The sequence below is a fragment of the Xiphophorus maculatus genome, chromosome 19 (genome assembly GCF_002775205.1).
Source record: "Xiphophorus maculatus strain JP 163 A chromosome 19, X_maculatus-5.0-male, whole genome shotgun sequence".
NCBI classification, from domain to species: domain Eukaryota; kingdom Metazoa; phylum Chordata; class Actinopteri; order Cyprinodontiformes; family Poeciliidae; genus Xiphophorus; species Xiphophorus maculatus.
The window spans coordinates 24581519-24601956 of record NC_036461.1 but is presented as its reverse complement, the minus strand read 5'-3'; the positions used below and the strand labels follow the sequence as shown (position 1 = coordinate 24601956).

Genomic DNA, 20438 nt, shown 5'->3' with positions numbered 1-20438 from the left:
TTGTTCAGTTTCTATCATAGTTTACCTATCAGACAAGTATTTGAAGTGAAGTTCTGTTGCCAGGTTATAAGGATTTAATATCTTGCCTACAATAAATAAATCTCTTGGCATCTACGTACATTCAGAGCAAATTTTGATTTGATGATCTTGGTGCTAAAGCTAGCCGCTAATCAAAATGGTGCCAAATCCAAAGCGGACTTCTTTCCTCTCCAGTGTTAGAAACATAACAGGAGTTCATGGAAACAATGTTTCATGAAGCTTTAAATCCTGTTCATGTTTTCATTTGGCCGTTATTTACATAAAAGTCTTCGGTTATTTACACAAGACATGGAGGTCCATCATCGACAGTCTTCCAAAGTGAAACTGTCATTTTCCCAGTCTTAATTCTCAGCCCTTCAGACCGTTCAGAATCCTTCACGCGTTTCCACTTCTTAATATTTGCTTTTTGTTTTGGACCTGATTATCGTCACCAAATCACATCACACACATGATTCTGCTTTCCTCCGCTCTTCAAAAACAGCTAACGACAGGAAACATTTTCTGTTTTCAGTACTCGTTTCCATCAGGAAGATCGTTGATGGCGCACTGCCTCCAAGCTCAATTTCCTTTGTACATACACATCTGCTGCACAAGATAGCATTCGCACCAAACTGCAGTGACGTTTTTGAGATTGCAGGGGTTTTTTTAAAGGCGGTAGAAGTCCGCTTTCATCTTGGCTCCTTTATTATCGGCCGCTGACTTCAGCCTCCAGGAGCAACTAATCTGGATTAGGAATTAGGAAAATTAGTTAACCGCTGCTGGTGAGATATGAGCCCTAAATCCAATCAACAGAACTTCACATAAATATATTTTTTGTAAGCTACTATCTATACTGTTTTTAGTTTTTTTTTTTTAGTATTTACCAGTTAAGATTTTCAGACTGTTTGACTCAGATATATGATTTAAGAACGTAATCATTACTTATAGAGTTTATAACAAGTTATAGAGCTTAACTATAAGGATTAGTAACCTAATACAATCATAATCTTTCATAAAGATGTTTTTTAAAGTGTAGCTTTTCCTCATTTGCCCACCTCCCTCCTGATTCATGTCACGTTTGTTAAAGCGCCGTCATTGCGCCGCCTCTTGCGCTCAGTGATGTGATTGACAGTGACGCGTTCTCCCTGTGTACCGCGCAGTTGCCTGGTTCACTTTCGACCCGGTGTCCGCTCACCCCGACATCGTCTTCTCCAACGACAACCTGACGGTGTCGTGCAACAGCTACGATGACCGGGTGGTCCTGGGCAGCGCCGCCTTCTCCCGCGGCGTCCATTACTGGGAAATGACGGTGGACCGCTACGACAACCACCCGGACCCGGCCTTCGGCATCTCTCGCGGCGACGTCCTGAAGGACGTGATGCTGGGGAAGGACGACAAGGCCTGGGCCATGTACGTGGACAACAACCGCTCCTGGTTCATGCACAACAACTCTCACACCAACAGGTAAGGGACTGTTTGTGTGGAAATATCCAGAAGTTGCCGCGACACGGATTACGTCTGATTCCCTTCGTGTGACGGCGCAGGACGGATGGTGGCGTCGCTAAAGGATCGACGATAGGAATGTTGCTGGACTTCACACGTAGGATCCTCATCTTCCTCATCAACGATGAGCAGCAGGGTCCCGTTGCCTTCGAGAGCTTGGAAGGCGCTTATTATCCCGCCATCAGCCTCAACCGTAACGTCCAGGTAGGAAACCACGCCGCACCTTACTGGAGTAAACGTTTCTTCTTTTTAAAATCAGGTCTATAGTTCATGGCACAAATATTTTTTTTAATCGTTTATCATTTATCGTGATAAATTTCTTATCGTGATAAGAATTTTGATTTATCGTTGTTGCGACAAATTCGAAATGATGATGTTTCAAACCCCCCCAAAACTGTCCGTATTGTCGAAAGTGTTCGTTTTAATATTCTCTCCCCTTTGAATGTTACATGACCTTTTGGGGGAAAAAAGACAACTTATAATTTTGATGAGCATCAACTACAGGAAATGTGTTGTCATTCTTATATAACCACTATTTTATTTGCATTTTAGGGTCTAAAAGTAAAGAAACGGATGAAACTTTTGCAAAAAGAGGATAAATACATTAATCTTTCAGACACAATTTTCAACCTATTGATAATAAATATTAGTGAGACTCAGTTGTAGAAATTCAGTGCCATTGACTATAACTGATAAAACCTGCATTTGGTATTACATGTACATTTCAAAATATCAGCTGGTTTATGTTCTTAAGAGCCACTGGCGGCTCTGGAAGTTTCTGTGAAGCTTCTCCTCTTGAGAACAAAGCTCTGCAGCTCCACCTGCAGGGCAAATCTTGCCTCAACCATCCTCTCTATGAATATTTGTATTTTTCTTCAGGTCACTCTTCACACTGGGCTACCCATCCCTGACTTTTACACGCCCGGGGAGGCAGACCCGACGAGCTCTGTGTGCTGAAGACCGCAGTGAAACCTCTGCAGGGTTTGCCCCTTCCCCACCCCGTCGCAGGTCAATACCTCTAACCCCGCCCTCGCCCTCCTGATCTCGACTCTCCGTCTGTCGCCCCGACCTAATGACCCCCATGACACTCCGTCGGAGGCCTCATGACAGCCCTAAGCCATGCCTTTCTCATGCCTACGCTTTGGACACGGCCGTGTGCAGGACAGTGCATATGGTGCCTATGACTCGTGTTCTTACAGAAGACGGGACGTTTCACCACAACGTCCAGAGGATCAGTAACGGAAGCACTGAACCGAAGGGGTATTTTTACATTTCAGAAAATACCCGCATTGAGTCAAGACTAGGCATGGGCTGGTGTGAAACGCTCAAGGAACGTATAAAATAGATGCTTTTTTTGTTCCTAAATTTATAAATTTATATTTCAGGATTTTTAGACAGGCATCAACATTTATTCTCCCACTCATCCCCTCTTTCTCACAATGCACATGTACATAATATATTCCAAAAAATTCAAGTTCCAAAGTGTTGTAACTTGAATTATTCGAGTTAATATTAAGGTTATTATGGATTACTACTGAGTTTTTCCCTTCAGTTTTCCAGCTACTTGTCACCAAAGTTACTGCTAAAGTAACTTTTCTGTTACTTTAGCAGCTGATAAGTCAGAGTAGGTTCTGTCTAAATAGAAAAGCATCTATCAAGATCATCAGGATTTGCTTGTTTGATATATGGGGACAAATACCTGTGACAGAACCTTACAGAATATAGAATATAGAATATGCTGATAAAGAAACACCAAAAGAACAAAATTCAGACATTGGTGGAATAGAAAATGTGCCAAAAAGTCTTATGTCACAACATTCCCTAAATTTTGTAATATTAGTTTCCAAGAGAGTTGACTTATTAAGCAACACATTGCACCTCTTTGCTGTTCTACCTTTTCTAGAGCAACACTGGGAGTATAACAAGCAGCCGGTTCAGTTGTCAGGCTGTCTGCTCATGTAGCAGCCACCCACTCAGCAGAAAAGCAAGCAGCATTACTTCCATAAGAAGGATGAGTCCCTCCCCTTTACTGTCCATGCCATAATTAGCTAAATATTTCCAAAGAGCTGCTTTTTGAAACCTTGGGATTTCTTGTTACCAGCCCATGCCAACAGTCAAGAGTTGGGCTACATTCACATTGCAGGTATAAATGCTCAGTTCAGAGGGTTAGGGTTTGTTTCTTCGTGTGTTGTTGATATTACTAGACTATGATTGAGGACAGTCTGCGGCATGCGCAGAAGAAGACTTGCTGTTGCAAGCAGCCCGTTGTGTCTGCAGAAGCAAATACGGACGCTGCGAATGTCGTCACGCGTCAGTTCTGACGCGGTGCAATGGAAGCTGCCAGAAATGACGATTAGCTCCGTCGACAGCTAATCTGCTGTCTGCCGTGCTTCTTTGTTTTTTTTCTCCTACTGTTTACATTCGGTCGTGCCGCTTTCCGCCTCATTCGGCGCAAAATTGCACCACGTTTCCGTGACTTTTCAATGTGGTCAAAATCGCACCAGTGGTCTGTTCAAACCGAGATCACTTTCAAGAACATCATCCGATTTGGGACGAGTCGCGTTGGAAATCGGGAGTTGTGCTGTACAGACTGTGACACTTCTTACGTAAAGATGGAGCTACTTTTCCGATTTTGGAGCCCATTTGAGAGTGAAATCGGATTTTTGCCGCTCAGATTCATCTTAAAAAAAAAAAATCAGATAACGGTCACGCCTTCGCCTGCAGTGTGAACACAGCCTTGACTATGACGCTAAAGCTCAGAACACAAGAAATAAATGTTTGGCAGAATGTCCAACTCTTCTTAAATGAAGGAGTTTTTTTATTTTTTATGAATTCATTAGACAAGGAAGATCTTGTATTAACCTTTTCTTTTTTCTTACAACTCAATATATTGCATTCTTCATGCTTATGCCTCTTTGTCAGGTTTCCGTCTTGAAGACTGTTGTGGATTCAAGACTCTGAGTTGAGAATGAGAAGTCATATTTTGTGACTGTGTGTGTGTGTGTGTGTGTGTGTGTGTGTGTGGGTGTGTGTGTGTGTGTGTAGGCTGCCTGCTATGACCCTTGGACTAGAGTCCAGCTCCCAGTCATATCAGTGTCATTACCTTCGTCTGTGTAAGTGGGAAGCTTTTCTTAGTGGCTTAGCTCAAGTGAAACTTCTGTGTTGTGTTTTTTTTATATATATATTTACAGCATCGAGGTTTATGATGCAACAGGAAGGAAGACATTTTTTTTCTTCTGCAATGGCGCTTTCAAAACAGGGAGGGGCTTTGGTTGAATCCATCTCAAAGGCAGGAGGGTTTAAACGACTGTGAAGATGTTATTATAAGGTGCTAAAGCAGTTCACATAGTTTAAGCTTCTTTTTTTTTTTTTTACTGTGAGTGACTGAATTCTGGTAGTTTTTGTAATATTGTTATTGAAATGATCTATTGCGAAGAGGCGTAAAGTTAAATAAGTTATTGGTGTTAAGAAGATTTTTAGTGAGAATTTATCCTCGTTCCCTTTTCGGCGATGTACAGTTACAACCGAGGGGACGAACGGCGCTTCTCTGCTTTAAACGTTTTATTAGACGTCGGGGGGGAGGGGAAATTAGAGGCTTTTCAGTTTACATGTCTACAAAAGCAACAAAACAGGAGACACTGGAATGTTTTTTTTTTTTTTGGCTAACACTCTTCTCAGTACGTACTGACTGAAACGCTTGGCGGTTCAGTGCTAAAGCGTGCAAATGTGACAAAAGCTGTGCCAACAATGACTTTCCACGTCTGTGAGAGCTGAAGAAAAACGTCTGTCTCGCACAATTTTACTAAGCACTAGTGGCCTCATTTTCATGCTAACAGTTGCTAATTAGCACCAAACACAACTGATGAATACAGATCATAAGGCACCAGACAAAGCGAATGCTGTCTGACATAGCAAGAATTAGCTTTATTCTGCTCCACGTGACAACAGAACAACTTGAACCATTCAACAGTAAAATACTGCGACCCAGCGGACCTGTGTACAACATGTTAGCGTGCTAGCACGCAGGCTTATAACACCTCAGTTTTTCAAGTTGCAGCTAAATCTACCAACCTCTATGTGCATTTTCAATAAACGTTTCAGTCTGAAAGGATGGCCATCTGAAAAAGGCAACTCGGTGTTCTATTTTAACGTAGGATTGTAATTAACAGCACATATTATTATATATACAGATTATAATATACTCATGTTTTACAGTAGCCCAGAATGGCTTGACAAAACAAATAAATGTCTTAAGAAAAGGTCTTTTAGGAAGAATGTTATGTTTTGAGTTCGTTGCAATCTTTAACCTCACCACTAGGTGTCACTAAATCTATTTGATTGCTCTTTAAGTCCTCCAAACGAATTTCTTGTTGAATTGATGGTGACAACTTTCTATTCCTGCTGGAAAAGCGGATCAAGCGGCAATATCTTCTTCAAGTTTTTTTTGTGTGTTTTTTTTTTAAAAGTAAGTCATTAATTAAGCATTTTTGGGCAGGAAATAAGACCAAATGAAATATTGCACCAGATTTTTTTTAAATTAAACATTGAATTTGTGACTCAAAATGTCCTGCGATCTTCACCCAAATTTTTTGATTTAACAGAATCTCGAAAAACCCGAGATGTTTTGTAACTTTTGATGAGAAATGCAACCTCCATCACATGAGCTAGAGACTGTCTGATCGACGTGCTGTCGGGTCGGCCTGGACTAGCTGTAGGTCTGCTGACTGCTGAGTAGAGTTCACAAAAGATTAATGTCTATATCTGATTTTTTTTCTGTAATAAAATAGAAAACAGAAGGAACTGAAATCCTAATGCTGAATGGCCACATCGGGGGGAAACGTTCCCATTTCAGGTTCAAAGGTCGTTTCCTAGATCCTGGTAGCCCAATGGATGAACGGTGCCAAAGTATTCATTCCTCTTGAGCCCTTTCCCACTTTGTCACATCACAACCACAAACTTTTAACTATTTTATTAAGGATATTACGTGAGATAGCAACACTGAGTAGCGTACAGTTGTGAAGTGGAAGGCAAAAGAAACACAGATTTAAGAATTATATTAAAATAAAAATACATATTGTAGTGGGGCATGCATATTTTTGCTGACATGACATCTGTAAGTACAGACTGGGCCATAAGTTTCCATACATAGAAAAAAATTAACATTCTATATTGGACAACCGTTTTTATTTTTGTGGGACTCTGTGTAATCGCTGCACGTCTTGGACCACTTCATGGTTGATCTGAAACATTTCCAGTGTTCTGAAACTTGCAAATAAGTTTTGCCACAGTGCCGTGTATGTGTGTGTGTGTGTGTGTGTGTGTGTGTGTGTGTGTGTGTGTGTGCGACGCTCGTTCCATGTTTTCTGTTAAAGTTTCATGCAACCATGCGACCGCTTCCCGATCCAGCCATCAGTACAATTTCAGTTCTTTGCTCTGTTGTCAAACGCATCTTCTTGGGTATCTGAAATATAAAATAAATATACGTTTTACATTCTCCTATCTGTGGAAACGTATGGCCCACCCTGTATTTTGTCTCAGTTTGGCTGATATCAGGATGCAAAGGGGCTGAATATATAATATAAACGCACGTCGCACCTATTTTGATCCACCACCTAAAATTGCAATAAAACGAAAGTACGTTAGTGGCTGTTATGCGACAAAAACGTGCAAAAAGTCGCAAAGGGCGTGAATATTTTTAAGGCACCTGTCTAGCATACACATGAGGTGATATCCTGTGTTAGAACTTCACGGGTGTGCCTTCCCCCCCATTTGTACTTTCCCTAAAACATTTGTGAAACTTTGCTTCAGACAAAATCAACTGCTTCAGCAGAGTCAACTTGTAACATCTGTGATGCCTAACCTCATCTGCTGCTACGTGCTTTTTTTCTACCGTAAAAGGGCAAATTTTCACCATCGGAAACCCTTTGGACGTACTGTAACTGTCACGATCATTAAAGGAATATTACACATTTTTTTCGCTTTCTATAAAGCAACTAAAGCCATGGCAGGCCGTACGATGATACGGAAACATCAGCACACAGTAAGCATAACTCCTCAGTTTGTGTGTGTGTGCGTGTGTGTGTGTGTGTGTGTGTGTGTGTTTTGACCGAGAAAGTTCAGCAAGTTGCACCACGTTCAGGGTGCTTTGCAAGAATGAGCTGGTTGGTTTTTAAAGTAATAACTTCGATTTAGCCCTTCTATACTTGCATAAAGTCACAATAAATTCACAATGTAACATCGGAATTCAAGATAAATGTTTTTTGGGGGTTTTTTTCCAAGGACGTCCTCGGTGGAAACATCGGCACACAGATGTTTAAACATGAGCTGAAGGTGTGCTTCTGAACCGAACAAAAGGAAACGGGGATTTAACTCAGCGTAAATGCAACACGATTTCTTTAAGAAAACAATAAATAGTTTAACACAGTTTAAGCAAACAACGGGGACGCAGATTCATATTACAACCTAAATAAACTTTACACCCAGTCGCTGGGCGACACTCGGTGTTATATCTCCAAATGTACATAGGCTACATATCTTTGTGTGAGTGTGTATGCGTGTGACTGTGTGTTATACGTTCATCATATCCCCAGAGGGATTTTTCTTTATTATTTTGAATTTTTTTTTTTTTTGCCCTCTCTGATCTGAGGTGGAAGGTCACGTTCAGTTTTAGTTACAGTGAACCTGAAATTTCTCTTTATGAGAATCTGGCAAATAGAAAAAGGAAATTGTCCTTTATTATAATTTCCAGACAATATGATTATCGATTGTCACAGTTTTATGTCTACTATTACCACATCTTACCACTTATACGATTATTTGAAGTATTTAACAAGCCTCTGTATTTCTCGTATCTGTGAATCTTCAATAAAATCGGTGTCAACAACGGCTTGCCTCGATTATTTCTTTATTCCCGTCTTTGGTCAAAGTTGCTTGTGCTCTAATTGCATGTTGTCCTTGACTTTACTGAAGCAAGTTGCATGCGGAAAATCTGCAGGGCACGACGAATGAAAGACATCCTGCAAAACAATGTTTCACACGTTTACGTGGAGCAGGGCTGGAGCAGATGGCGCCAGTAACCCAGGGAAACAGACACCAGAGGGAGACGGACGGTAAAAAAAAAGAGAGAATTTTTTTTAAATGAAAAACACATTTAAAGTATTTATGATGACTTCCACGGAACGAGTTCAGGTTCCACAGTGACAGTGGGACAGGAAAGCCTTTCTCCTGGCAGCTGTTGGCATCAACATAGCATCCGTGGTTGCTGTGGAGATTTGGACGTGCAGCCGTGTTGCATCTACTAATCACCTAAAAACTGATTAGTATACAAGAACAGTCTAAAACACAACGTTAGATAGATAGATAGATAGATAGATAGATAGATAGATAGATAGATAGATAGATAGATAGATAGATAGATAGATAGATAGATAGATAGATAGATAGATTTAATTGAATTGCACTGACATGATCTGCACCTGTAATTATTTTAAGTGGGGCCCCAAGTTATGTCGCCCAGGCCCCACATTCAGCCTTGTAGCGGCTCTGCATCAAATCCAGGCGAATAAAGAAATGTACACCGATTATATTATTATTAAGATTCTAACAGTTTGGTTTACAAGTTAAGTACAAAACCGTGTGTTCGGAAACTAGCTTTACCAAAACAAAAAAAATAATAATAAATAAATAAATAAACAACTTTGAACGTTGTTCTCGCTGCATCCCTCTGTAAGAAACTTTCCATTATCAAGTATGTAATGTATACCAGTTTGGTTCTTCCTGAATTTTTTTTTAATTTATTTTATTTTATTTTTTGTCTTCACTCACCAACCCAGCCTCTATCCTGTTGCTGGTTGTTGTTTTTTTTTTAGTTCCTGCTGTGTTTTTCCTCTCCAAAACAGACCCGTCTCTTCTTCCCCTTCCCCCCACGTCGGCCTTCCTCTAAAAGTTGTGATTGAAATTCAGCTCAGCTGACCTGCCCGGAGTGTATCCTCTCCGCCCCCGTCTCTAAAGTAAAATAAAGTAAAGTAAAGTAAAATAAAGCTCTGACGGGGAAACGCCTTCCTCCCCCTTGTACTCGCCAATGAAAACCAGCCCGAGGAGGAGACTCCTGCGTGAAAACTGCGGCTGTGTTCCCCCCACGAAGACCAACACATCTCTCCGCTTCACTTCTCTTCGCTCCCAGTCGGGTTGGTTCGGGTCAAGGCTCAGAAGCGCTTCCCTCCAGCAGCAGCAGCAGCAGCAGTAGCTCCGGATCAGCATGGCGACTCCTCTCACCGACCAGGAGAAGCGGAAGCAGATCAGCATCAGGGGCATCGTGGGAGTGGAGAACGTGGCCGAGCTGAAGAAGGGCTTCAACCGCCACCTGCACTTCACCCTGGTCAAAGACAGGAACATCGCGACGCCCCGGGATTACTACTTCGCCCTGGCCCACACCGTGAGAGACCACCTGGTGGGCAGGTGGATCAGGACGCAGCAGTTTTACTACGAGGCAGACCCGAAGGTAAAAAAAAAAAAAAAAAAAAAAAAAAAGATCTGCACCCAAAGTAGCTCTCAGAATGTATTTATTTTATGAAATGCAATGCATGTTCAAGGGGCGATCCGAGCACAAACCTTTAAACAAGAAAACTGGGAATCTTTAGTACCCAGCCGCTAGTTTGTGTTGCATAAAGTTTCTGGATTACAAAGAGGCTTTGTATTTTCAGGTCAGTGCATCGGGTTCACATATTAATCATTGTTTGTTCAGTGGAAGGCAGGACTGTTCCACTTACGTTCATTAGTTTTTACAGCTCTAAACTGCATTTCCTGTATATTGAAGTTATTGATGTATTTAATGCTAAAAGCCCCAGACTGTTTCAGATTTAATTTCCCCTGTCTTTTATTCCTGTTTCTCCCAGAGGGTGTATTATCTGTCCCTGGAGTTCTACATGGGCAGGACGCTGCAGAACACCATGATCAACTTGGGCTTGCAGAATGCGTGCGACGAGGCCATCTACCAGGTCAGGTGGCCGCATTCAGTTGCCGAATCCGAGCAACTCAACGTTGTGAGTTTGCTGATTGGAAACGCTCTCGCTGCAGCTCGGCCTGGACATGGAGGAGCTGGAGGAGGTGGAGGAGGACGCGGGTCTGGGCAACGGAGGCCTGGGCAGACTGGCGGGTGAGCAAACGTCCTCAAAGCCGTCTTTGAGGATGAAAAGTGGGATAGAGGTTACTTTAAGAGCACATTCCCATACAGACGTTTTGAATCCGTTGCAGTTTTTGCACCATCCTTGTCTCCAGGGTACATAGACTCTTCAATAAAGCTGCATGTCTGCTGAACATGTGAAGCAACTCTCGGCTTAAGAAAGTTTGCGACAGATGGTGGAAATGAGCACATATGCTGCTGAAACTTCTCCTGCAGCACCACAAAAAAACAAACAAAAAAACAACAGTTTTTATTTAACTGTATGTAATATTTGAATTCCTTGCTATTGCAGCATGTTTCTTGGATTCCATGGCGACCCTGGGACTCGCAGCGTACGGTTATGGCATCAGATACGAATATGGCATCTTTAATCAGAAGATAAGAGATGGCTGGCAGGTAATTGTGCTTCCTTCTTTTTTTTTCTTCTTTTTTTTTTTTAAATGATTTGAAAAGTGCCTGAAGCTCAGCTGTGACAAAGACATTGATTGCTCCACCTTTATCTTTTTTTTTTTTTAAAGCAGGATTCCCTTTTAAAATTTGACAGAGGCTAAAGTTGAGATGAATTGGGTCAGAAAACATCATAAGTTGATTATTGACAAATGGAACATACTGTAGTCTGACCTTCTTAGCGTGGCTAAGAGGGTCAGACAAAGGTTTGTTTTGTGGATGACAAAACAAACCTTTGTCTGTCCTCTGATAGGAGCTTGCAAAACTGCAGACTTCTGCTGTTTTTTGCATTGCGCCGGGTTCTTTGCGGGTCGAACCCGGTCAGTGTAAACATGTCCCCCTGGACTCTGAACCGCACGCGTGCCCGTTGTGTACGCACGCAGGTGGATGAACCTGTGCGCCTGATATCTGCTGCTAGCGAGAGCTATTATTTACGTCAAAACAACAAAAAAATGCCATTGCGGGCCGATGTAAGAGCTGACCTAGCTTCCTTGTTTCAGGCTGTACGGTACAAAGAGGTCAGATAAGGCCGAGTTTGTTCTGGGACTTTCACTTATCTGTCACCTTCCGCGCTGCAGGTGGAGGAGGCAGACGATTGGCTAAGGCACGGAAACCCCTGGGAGAAGGCTCGCCCCGAGTACATGCTGCCTGTCCACTTCTACGGACGAGTGGAGGAGACGAGAGACGGGCCCAAGTGGGTTGACACTCAGGTACTTGGTGGCAACTTCATAGTGGAAAGGATTTGCATGAATTTGGGTTGAACGAGAGTAAATGACCTTGCGATGTGGTCAACCTGTGACATCTGTGTGGGTTTTCACCTGCAGGTTGTTTTAGCAATGCCTTACGACACACCCGTTCCTGGCTACATGAACAACACTGTGAATACAATGAGGCTGTGGTCGGCCCGTGCGCCCAACGACTTCAACTTGAAAGACTGTAAGTCCAGGAGGATGTCTCGCTTCCATGCAGAAAAATATTTTACGTCTTTGGCAAAAGAGTTGCACAATGTGCAGGGCTTTGCAAAAGTATTCAGGTCCCTGACTCATTTGGCACGTTACATCCGCATCCTTCAGGGTGTGTTGTTTGACTTTGGCACGGTAGACCACCGTAAAGTCTTGTGTAACTGAAGTAAAAGGAAAAGGGCCAGCCTTCTTTGACTTGGTTACCTCTAAATTCACTCCAACCAAGTGTCTTTTGTAGTCGGTTGTCTGAATGCAGTGGCTCTGAAAGAAAAATGACACCATTCAGACCAATGAACACATCCAAGACATATTTGTCCATTTCTACTACCAGGCCAGTCAATAAAGGGCTTAATCTGATATGCAGAGACTATATCCAGGGGAACTCTTTGGAGGAGTTGGAGACATCCACGACTCGGGTCTCAGATCCTAATTCAGAATGTAGTATCTGCATTAGGACATCTAGTAGTTTAGCGGTTTCCCAAATCTGGCTTTGACGTAAGAGTGGAACATAGTAAGCGCTCTTGTCAGATGAGACCAAAAGGAAACGTTGGTGAAACATGAAGGTGTGGGTGATTCCCTGAATGCTGCAAAAATTTTTGATTGACTGAGCTTGACTTGTTTTGACAAGAGCAGTCTGTAATTGTGTAAGTACCCCAAAGTTAGTCAGCTGTTTTAGAGGGTTGAATATACATTTTTGCCACACTTAGTTGTTTTTTTTTTTTTTTTTTTACTGTAAAGATTTATAAATGCACAATTTTCACTCCTCTTCACAATTCTCCACCATTTTATGTTGGTCTACCACAATATACTTATAATAAAATAACTTGCTTGTGTTGTGGAAAAGTTTAAAGGTATTTGTGCTTCATGTGTGCAAGATCAACAGAAACGTCTGCAATTGTGGTCACTTCCTCTCTGCCACATTTCAGGGTGTTTTAATTTTTGTTTAAACCAAAACCAGTATTTTTCTTTCTCTAGTTAATGTAGGCGATTACATACAGGCTGTCCTGGACAGAAATCTGGCGGAGAACATCTCCCGAGTCCTCTATCCAAACGATAATGTAGGTTCACTTTTGCGTGGCCAGCAAACCATCAGATGTTTTCCACCTCGTTGTAACTTTATGCGCTTGTTCCTGCGGTTCAGTTCTTTGAAGGAAAGGAGCTCCGCCTGAAGCAGGAGTACTTTGTCGTGGCAGCCACACTCCAAGACATCATCCGCCGCTTCAAGACCACCAAGAAGGGCAGACCGAGCCGCACCACCTTCGATGCCTTCCCGGACAAAGTGAGAACTCGGAATCAGTGTCGCAAAAGGCGGGGCGGTTGTCTGTTTTTAGCTGGTGTGTTGCTTCATTTTGTTGGTTGGTTTGCAACATCGTGTCAGCATTTCCTCTTTGCTTGCGTCTGTTGCTGCTGCCGAAGCTGCGAGGTGGATGACGTTTGTCACGTCATGGTTGCCTGGTTTTAAAAAAAATAAGTGAATAAAAAGGGACGGGGGGCGGGGGGAAGCAAAATGATCCACGACGGTGTATTGGGGACATTGTAGGAAGAAAAGAAAAGAGATTTTCTGCTAAGAAAAAACAGTGATTTTCCAGAAAAACCGAGGAAAATTCTGAGCTCCACAAGTAGAAAAAAAACAACCTTGAGATTAATCTAGAAAAAAAAACTCAGAAATGTCTGAGTTTGGAAAGTCAAAAATGTGCTAGAAAAAACAGACTTGTGTTTCAACAGTTGAAAACTTTTGATTTTTGAAAAGGAAAATTTCCAAAACTCAAAAAAAAGAAAAATCTATAAAATTTGAGGTTAATTGTTTCCTTTTTTCTAGCAAATCTTTGACTTCTCCAATTCAGAAATAGTTTTTCCAGAAAATTTGAGTTTTTCTGGCAGGAATTTATAACTTTTTGATTTATTTATTTTTCTCTGTCCCCTATCTACAACGGGCCTACTATGCTCAGATCAGTGACAGATCGATTTATTTGTGTATTTTCCCCTCTTGTCTATTGCACTACGACTTAAAGCTGAGTTCAAAAATCCACATTGCTTTCCAACAGCTGCAGTCGGACCTCACCGTTTCCTGTTTTCCAGGTCGCCATCCAGCTGAACGACACCCATCCTGCCATGGCCATCCCCGAACTGATGAGGATCTTTGTGGACATTGAGAAGCTCGACTGGGAAACGGTGAGTTAAAGTCGCCTTCGAAGGTCTCTTGTTGGTCTTAGTCATCAACGCCAGCCGTGACAGGAAGTGGAAATTAGGAAATCGAGAACAAGTAAGGGCAAGCAATGCGAGCTGTGGTTAAAACCGCAGAGCAAGAGGATGAAACGACTGCCTCCGCGATTGCTGAATTTCAATCTGCGACTTTGCAGGGGTTTTTTTTTTGCAAGGAGTAAAATAGTCGAGTTTGTTTTGAAAGTCTGGTTTTACTCCTCCTGATTATTAAAAATGCGACACTTAAACGAGAGCTTGTCCCTCCTCCTTGGCAGGCCTGGGACCTCACCAGGCGCACGTTTGCCTACACCAACCACACCGTCCTCCCTGAGGCCCTGGAGCGCTGGCCTGTGGAGCTGCTGGAGAAACTGCTGCCCAGACACCTGCAGATCATCTACCAGATCAACCAGGCTCACCTAGACGTAAGCATGTCGCAGCAGCGACGCCGAATATCCAGCAATCGACAAACAATGTGGGTTTTTTTTTTTTTATCTTCTGAGATATGAAGCCATGTGTAGAGTTGTGCGAAACACGACATTTTGCGCATTGAGTTTTCCACTGATGGCGGACAGGATGACGGATTGATAAATTGTCCAAATTATTGCGATAAATGATGCTTTTGAGACCGTTTTCAAGTAACGCAATGAAAATGGCACAGTAATGAAACTCTGTTCTTTCAAACATGAATAAACTTCAGGGTTGTGAGGAACACTGGAAGTGGGAGATATTTCAAATATCCACGACGAGGAAACAAAGCAACCGAACGCCAGAAATGAAACGGATTAAAAACGGCAAACAAAATTGTATTTCAGGCAACATTACTCGTCACAATGGAAGTTATCCAGCTCATTTTAACTCGTCGTTTGATCAACTGATTTATTGCGAGGTCTTGCAAATCAGAATCTGAAAAGTGTGGCTTGCATTTCTTAATATTATTATGAGCTGTCCTGAGTCGACAGTCTTATGGTGAAACTACAGTTGGAAGCTTTTTGAGGCATCTGCACATATAAAGGCAGCGATTTTAAATTGTAGCCATCTATAGTCAACTGAATTTAGGTTTTTACTTTGACTGGACCATTGTAAAAAAAACAACATAAATCTGCTTTGATCTGAATCACCCCTTTGCAGTCTCAATTCTGGACTTGTGTGTTTGCTTTTGAAAATGTGTGTATATATGTGTGTGTGTGTGTACGTATATATATATATATTTTTTTTTTGTCGCTCCATCATGAAGGCCAGTATTGTAGCGTACACCTGAGTTGAGTCTTTGCAGCTCCCCCAGAGTTACAACTTGCTTCTTGGCTGCTTCTCTTAGAAATTCTTGCCTTGCCAATCAGTGTAGGTGGATAAACACGTCTTGGTAGGTTTCTAATTACTCATACAATCGATCCAAATAAAATTTAAATGTATAATTCTAATGCGAGTTAAAGGACTGGATGCTTTTACATGTCACCGCTTTTCCTCAACTGTGAAGCTTGAATACGTTTTTGTGGGGTGGGGGGTTTTTCCCCATAGAAAATTGCTGCTCTCTTCCCGAACGACCTCGACAAACTGCGGAAGATGTCTCTGATCGAAGAGGACGGCTGCAAGAGGGTGAACATGGCCCATCTGTGTATCGTAGGCTCTCACGCCGTCAACGGAGTGGCTCAGATACACTCCGACATCATCAGAACCGAAGTGTAAGCCTTTTGCCGACGGTCGACTGTGATAAAAGTCCCGAGATTGGTCAGAAGTGTAAAAGAGGTGATCTAAAAATACATGTCGCCCTGTTTTCAGCATATTGGCAGAGAAAAAGAGAAAACCCGTCTGTTAAGTTTAGATTTTGTTGGCTAACCGGCTGAAATCCAACTGCTGCTCGTCCAGATGGCAAATCCTAACTTTTCCTCTGTTTTTTTATTTTATTTTTTTTTTATTTTATTTTGTCAGGTTTAAAGACTTCAGTGACCTTGAGCCGGGCAAGTTTCAGAATAAAACCAACGGCATCACTCCCAGACGCTGGCTGCTCCTCTGCAACCCTGGGCTGGCTGAGCTCATTGCTGAGGTTCGACACGTTCTTTAGTTTTACCGCGCCTCCGCAGCCAATCGGCCTCCAGGAGGTAAAATCCTCTAAACGCGGTTGACTAAATGCTAATGTGAACGTTGGCTGCTGTGATGTGATGTGTCCTCAGGCCATTGGGGAGGACTACGTGAAGGACCTGAGCCAGCTGAAGAAGCTGAATGACTTCGTTAACGACTTGGCCTTCGTCCGCGACGTCGCCAAAATCAAACAGGTGGGTCCGACGGGTCTGCTGACATTTTCTCCTCCAGTGTGAGCTGAGCTGGTCCAGAGGAGCCGAGAGAAACGGGGGGAAAATCCCGTCATAAGATCATCAATTAAAGGGGCAGTGTTTGAGCTTCGCATCATCTTTTGTTATTCCCTCACCAAAAACATAACCTGGAGCGTTGCTGTGATTCTTTCTCGCACGTTTGACAAATCCTTTAATCTCCATGGCAACCATTCAGCTGCGCAAAATGCCTGGGGAGAAGCGAGCCCCGCCTTCGAGACGCCGCTCCTCCTCAGAGGTGCGGCTTCGGCCTCACAGAGCAGCCCTGCCCACTGGGCTCCTTCAGACTAGCCAGCAGCAATTAGCAAACGCCTGGTGGAGCTGAGCATCGGCTGAGCTCGTTATAGGAGCTACTTTTGAATGAAACGCTGGTTTAAAAACTTTGCTAAAGGGTTAATAGTTGTGATGGCTTTCTGACGGCGGAGTTTCAGAAAGAGCAGGAGTTTCTTAAAGAGACGGAGGCCCAATTTTTAGGCGTTAAATCAGGAAGGAAAATTTTTTCCCCCGTCATGTTTGATGTATATAGCATTTGAAGTGATCATAGCTACTTAATTGTGCTATAAAATGGCACTAAGTGACTGGGAAAACACTAAGAAAGTAACGCCCCTTTAACCGGTCGCTGCTCTTCCTGAGGTATTTGTCCTTTTTAAAAGGTGAAAAATGATCAGAGCAGAAACGATGAGGCAACAAATCATGGGAAACTGCATCTTGGTATTTCTGCACCTCACGGCACGAAGAGGCATCTCGGTCTAATGAAGCCGGGCGTTGCGACGCCGCGGCGCGTGTCCTGGCAGCGCTCTCCTGACTCGGCGGCTTTCACGTCAATGACTCCCGTTGTCGCGTCGCCTTTCTCCACAGGACAACAAAGTGAAGTTCGCCCAGTTCCTGGAGACGGAGTACCGGGTGAAGATCAACCCTTCCTCCATGTTCGACGTCCACATCAAGAGGATCCACGAGTACAAGCGGCAGCTGCTCAACTGCCTGCACATCATCGCCTTGTACAACCGTAGGTGCAGCGACGAGTTTTGTGTTTTTTTTTGTTTTACTACTGAGTCATTTGATGTAAAGCCAAAAAAAAAAGAAAAAGGTTTCGCAAGTCAAGAATCTCTGAGTGATCAGTTGGATGATGCAGTCAGACGTTTCCTGATGAGGAATATTCCACACCCACCTGGAGCTTCGTGTCAAAACACACTTGAGGAATGCAGCCACTGCGATCAGCTGTGGGAATTTTCCACAAAGCTGCAATAAACAGAGAAGCTGCTTTTTTTTCCGTTTTTGGACGGATCTCAACAGATGTGCTGTGTTCACAACGCTCAAATTTCAATACTTTGTGGCTCTTCGTGTGACGGATGAATCCAAACTGGTGCAAAACTGTGTTCATTCATGCAACAACTGAAAGAAAACGATGAAGGAAATGGAGCAGTGAGAAGTATGAACTTATGTCCATCTATTCACAAACGATGAGAATTAGCTGTCTAACTCAGACTATTGCAGACATATTTCAAAAGCAGAGCAAAATATCAGCTTACTCCATGCCACATCTTCATCACAATTTTCTAATTTCTTTTAAATGCAGAAATTTGGATTGTTTTATATCTCTGGCAAGATTGTCCCATAAACTAGCGTCTTCAATTGATTCACCGTTCCGAATCAAAAATTTTCCCCCCAATAAATCTGTTCCTTTTGAAGTTACAAATCTGCTTTGAATACTGCTTCTTTCTTCTTCTTCTTCTTCTTTTGTAATGCAGCCTCTACCTCAATTTTAAAATGCTGCACTCCATCGATTCAGCTTCATTCATTTTAAACTTCCGAAATGTTCATCTTTTGTTCCCAACAGGCATCAGGAAGAACCCCAACGCGCCTTTCGTGCCGCGAACGGTGATCGTCGGCGGGAAGGTAGGTTGCGGCGCGCGCCGAGCGAGACGGAGCTGGCTCTGAGCAACGCGACCGGAAATGAACGATTCGCGTCGTCGTCCTCCGCAGGCCGCGCCAGGATACCACATGGCGAAAATGATCATCAAGCTCATCACCTCGGTGGCTGACGTGGTGAATAACGATCCCGTGGTTGGGAGCAAGCTGAAAGTCATCTTCCTGGAGAACTACAGAGTTTCTCTTGCGGAGAAAGGTATAAATTAATTTTTTTTAAACACTCACTTCTGTTGGAGAGGAAAAGGAAATGGTGTCACTTTGTGATTTATTTATTTTTTGTTCTCCTCCTCAGTGATTCCTGCCACAGATCTGTCGGAGCAAATCTCCACCGCCGGCACCGAGGCTTCGGGGACGGGCAACATGAAGTTCATGCTGAACGGCGCGCTGACCATCGGCACCATGGACGGAGCCAACGTGGAGATGGCCGAGGAGGCGGGCGAGGAAAACCTCTTCATCTTCGGCATGCGGGTGGAGGATGTGGCCGAGATGGACAAAAAGGGGTGAACGAGATAAAAACCCCGCAGCGGAGCGGAATTTGAAGATTTCTCTTTAAGGTCCAGGTTTTGTTGTTTTGATGTTTTTAAGGTATGATGCCATGACGTACTACGAGAAGATCCCCGAGCTGAAGCAAGTGATGGATCAGATCGCAAGTGGATTTTTCAGCCCCAAGAACCCGGAGCTTTTCAAGGACCTCACCGACATGCTCTTCAAATACGACCGGTGAGCGACTTTACTTTTCTTTTTGTCATTCTTCTTGTATTTTTGTATTTAGCTACATTCTTGTTTTGTTTGTTTTCCTTTCTCTTTTTAGATTCAAAGTGTTTGCAGACTTTGAAGACTACTTGAAAACCCAAGAAAAAGTCAGCAAACTCTATCAGGTAATGTTTTCTTTTCTTAATTGTTTTTTCTTCTGTAGTATTCAATGCTGACAGTTTTCTTCAAAAATCCATCTTTTAATTTCAGTACATTCCACTGATGGGGGGGGGAAAAAAATCAAAAGGTTCCCCCAGCAATGATCATTAAATCCTCTACTTACTAATTGATCATCTGTGACTTCCTGTGTTTTTTATTTTTTGTTGTTCGGGGTGTAGCTACGATGCCCGCCACGCTGGAACTAGAGAATCCATATTTATCTGGCCATCATACACTAAGAGACACCCGGAAAGATGTTTTTAAAAATGTCGTTTTAAATAACTGTTGTGGATACCAGGATTTGTGCCATCGTTTGTTGTTTTGTTTTTTGCCCCAAACAGAAACAGAGTCACACACACACAAAAAAAAGTTTTCCAGCAAGAGATTCTGCTTCTGCGATTACAAATCTTTAATCTCATTTACCACGGGTTTCCAGATTTGTTTCTGTTGCACTTCAAACGTTTTATCTCCTCTATCAGGATACAGTGGAGTGGACGAAGATGGCGATCAAGAACATCGCGGCGACGGGGAAGTTCTCGAGCGACAGAACAATCGCAGAGTACGCCACCGAGGTGTGGGGGGTGGAGCCGACCGACCTGAAGATCCCGCCGCCCAGCGAGCCGCGGGAGGCCATCGAGGAAACCGCCAAGGCTCTGAGGAAAATGTGAAAATGTTCCTCGCCTCCTGGCCTGCCTTTTGCGTTTACAGAACAGAGCCTTTATGCAACACATTACGTTTTTCTTCTTCTTCTTCTGTGGTGCTAGATGAACACACATGCCCCCCACCCCCAAGTCAAAGCACTGTTACATTTCTTTAGCGCCAACACTTTCAGTCTCCGAGGGGCGGAAAAGCCCTGAGAACTCGCCTCAACTCTGACATTCCTGCGGATCGGGAACGGTCGCAGGATCCAGGAAGTTAGATGGATATCAGGAACGCAGCAGTTAAAAGTGTTTAAACATT

At 43.1% G+C, this 20438-nt stretch overlaps 2 protein-coding genes across 3 annotated transcripts in view; both read left to right on the top strand.

The window, feature by feature from the left end:
- The window catches only part of trim9 (tripartite motif containing 9), a 39544-nt gene extending 31138 nt beyond the window's left edge, over positions 1 to 8406 (top strand). For both annotated transcript variants that reach the window (XM_014468838.2, XM_023353001.1), the window contains 3 exons: positions 1179 to 1482; positions 1563 to 1725; positions 2401 to 8406. In XM_014468838.2, coding sequence (XP_014324324.1) covers positions 1179 to 1482; positions 1563 to 1725; positions 2401 to 2478 — 545 coding nt within the window. In that variant the 3' untranslated portion in view covers positions 2479 to 8406. The remainder of the gene's footprint in view (positions 1 to 1178; positions 1483 to 1562; positions 1726 to 2400) is intronic.
- Positions 8407 to 9569: 1163 nt separating this feature from the next.
- On the top strand, positions 9570 to 20384 carry pygl (glycogen phosphorylase L). The gene is made up of 20 exons (XM_005799213.3): positions 9570 to 10021; positions 10416 to 10517; positions 10597 to 10675; positions 10995 to 11098; positions 11728 to 11859; positions 11974 to 12085; positions 13087 to 13169; positions 13253 to 13390; positions 14191 to 14283; positions 14589 to 14735; positions 15829 to 15992; positions 16240 to 16354; positions 16482 to 16583; positions 17496 to 17643; positions 18475 to 18533; positions 18621 to 18762; positions 18859 to 19066; positions 19152 to 19286; positions 19378 to 19444; positions 19958 to 20384. Exons 1-20 carry the CDS (start codon positions 9779 to 9781, stop codon positions 20144 to 20146), a joined length of 2562 nt encoding a protein of 853 aa, XP_005799270.1. The 5' UTR covers positions 9570 to 9778; the 3' UTR covers positions 20147 to 20384.
- The last annotated feature ends 54 nt before the right edge of the window (positions 20385 to 20438 follow it).

Coding starts and splice junctions, on each gene's coding strand:
- pygl (XM_005799213.3), top strand. CDS start 9,779: ATGGCGACTCCTCTCACCGACCAGGAGAAGCGGAAGCAGATCAGCATC. Junction 10,022..10,415: donor ACTACGAGGCAGACCCGAAG/GTAAAAAAAAAA, acceptor TGTTTCTCCCAG/AGGGTGTATTATCTGTCCCT. Junction 19,287..19,377: donor ATGCTCTTCAAATACGACCG/GTGAGCGACTTT, acceptor TTCTCTTTTTAG/ATTCAAAGTGTTTGCAGACT.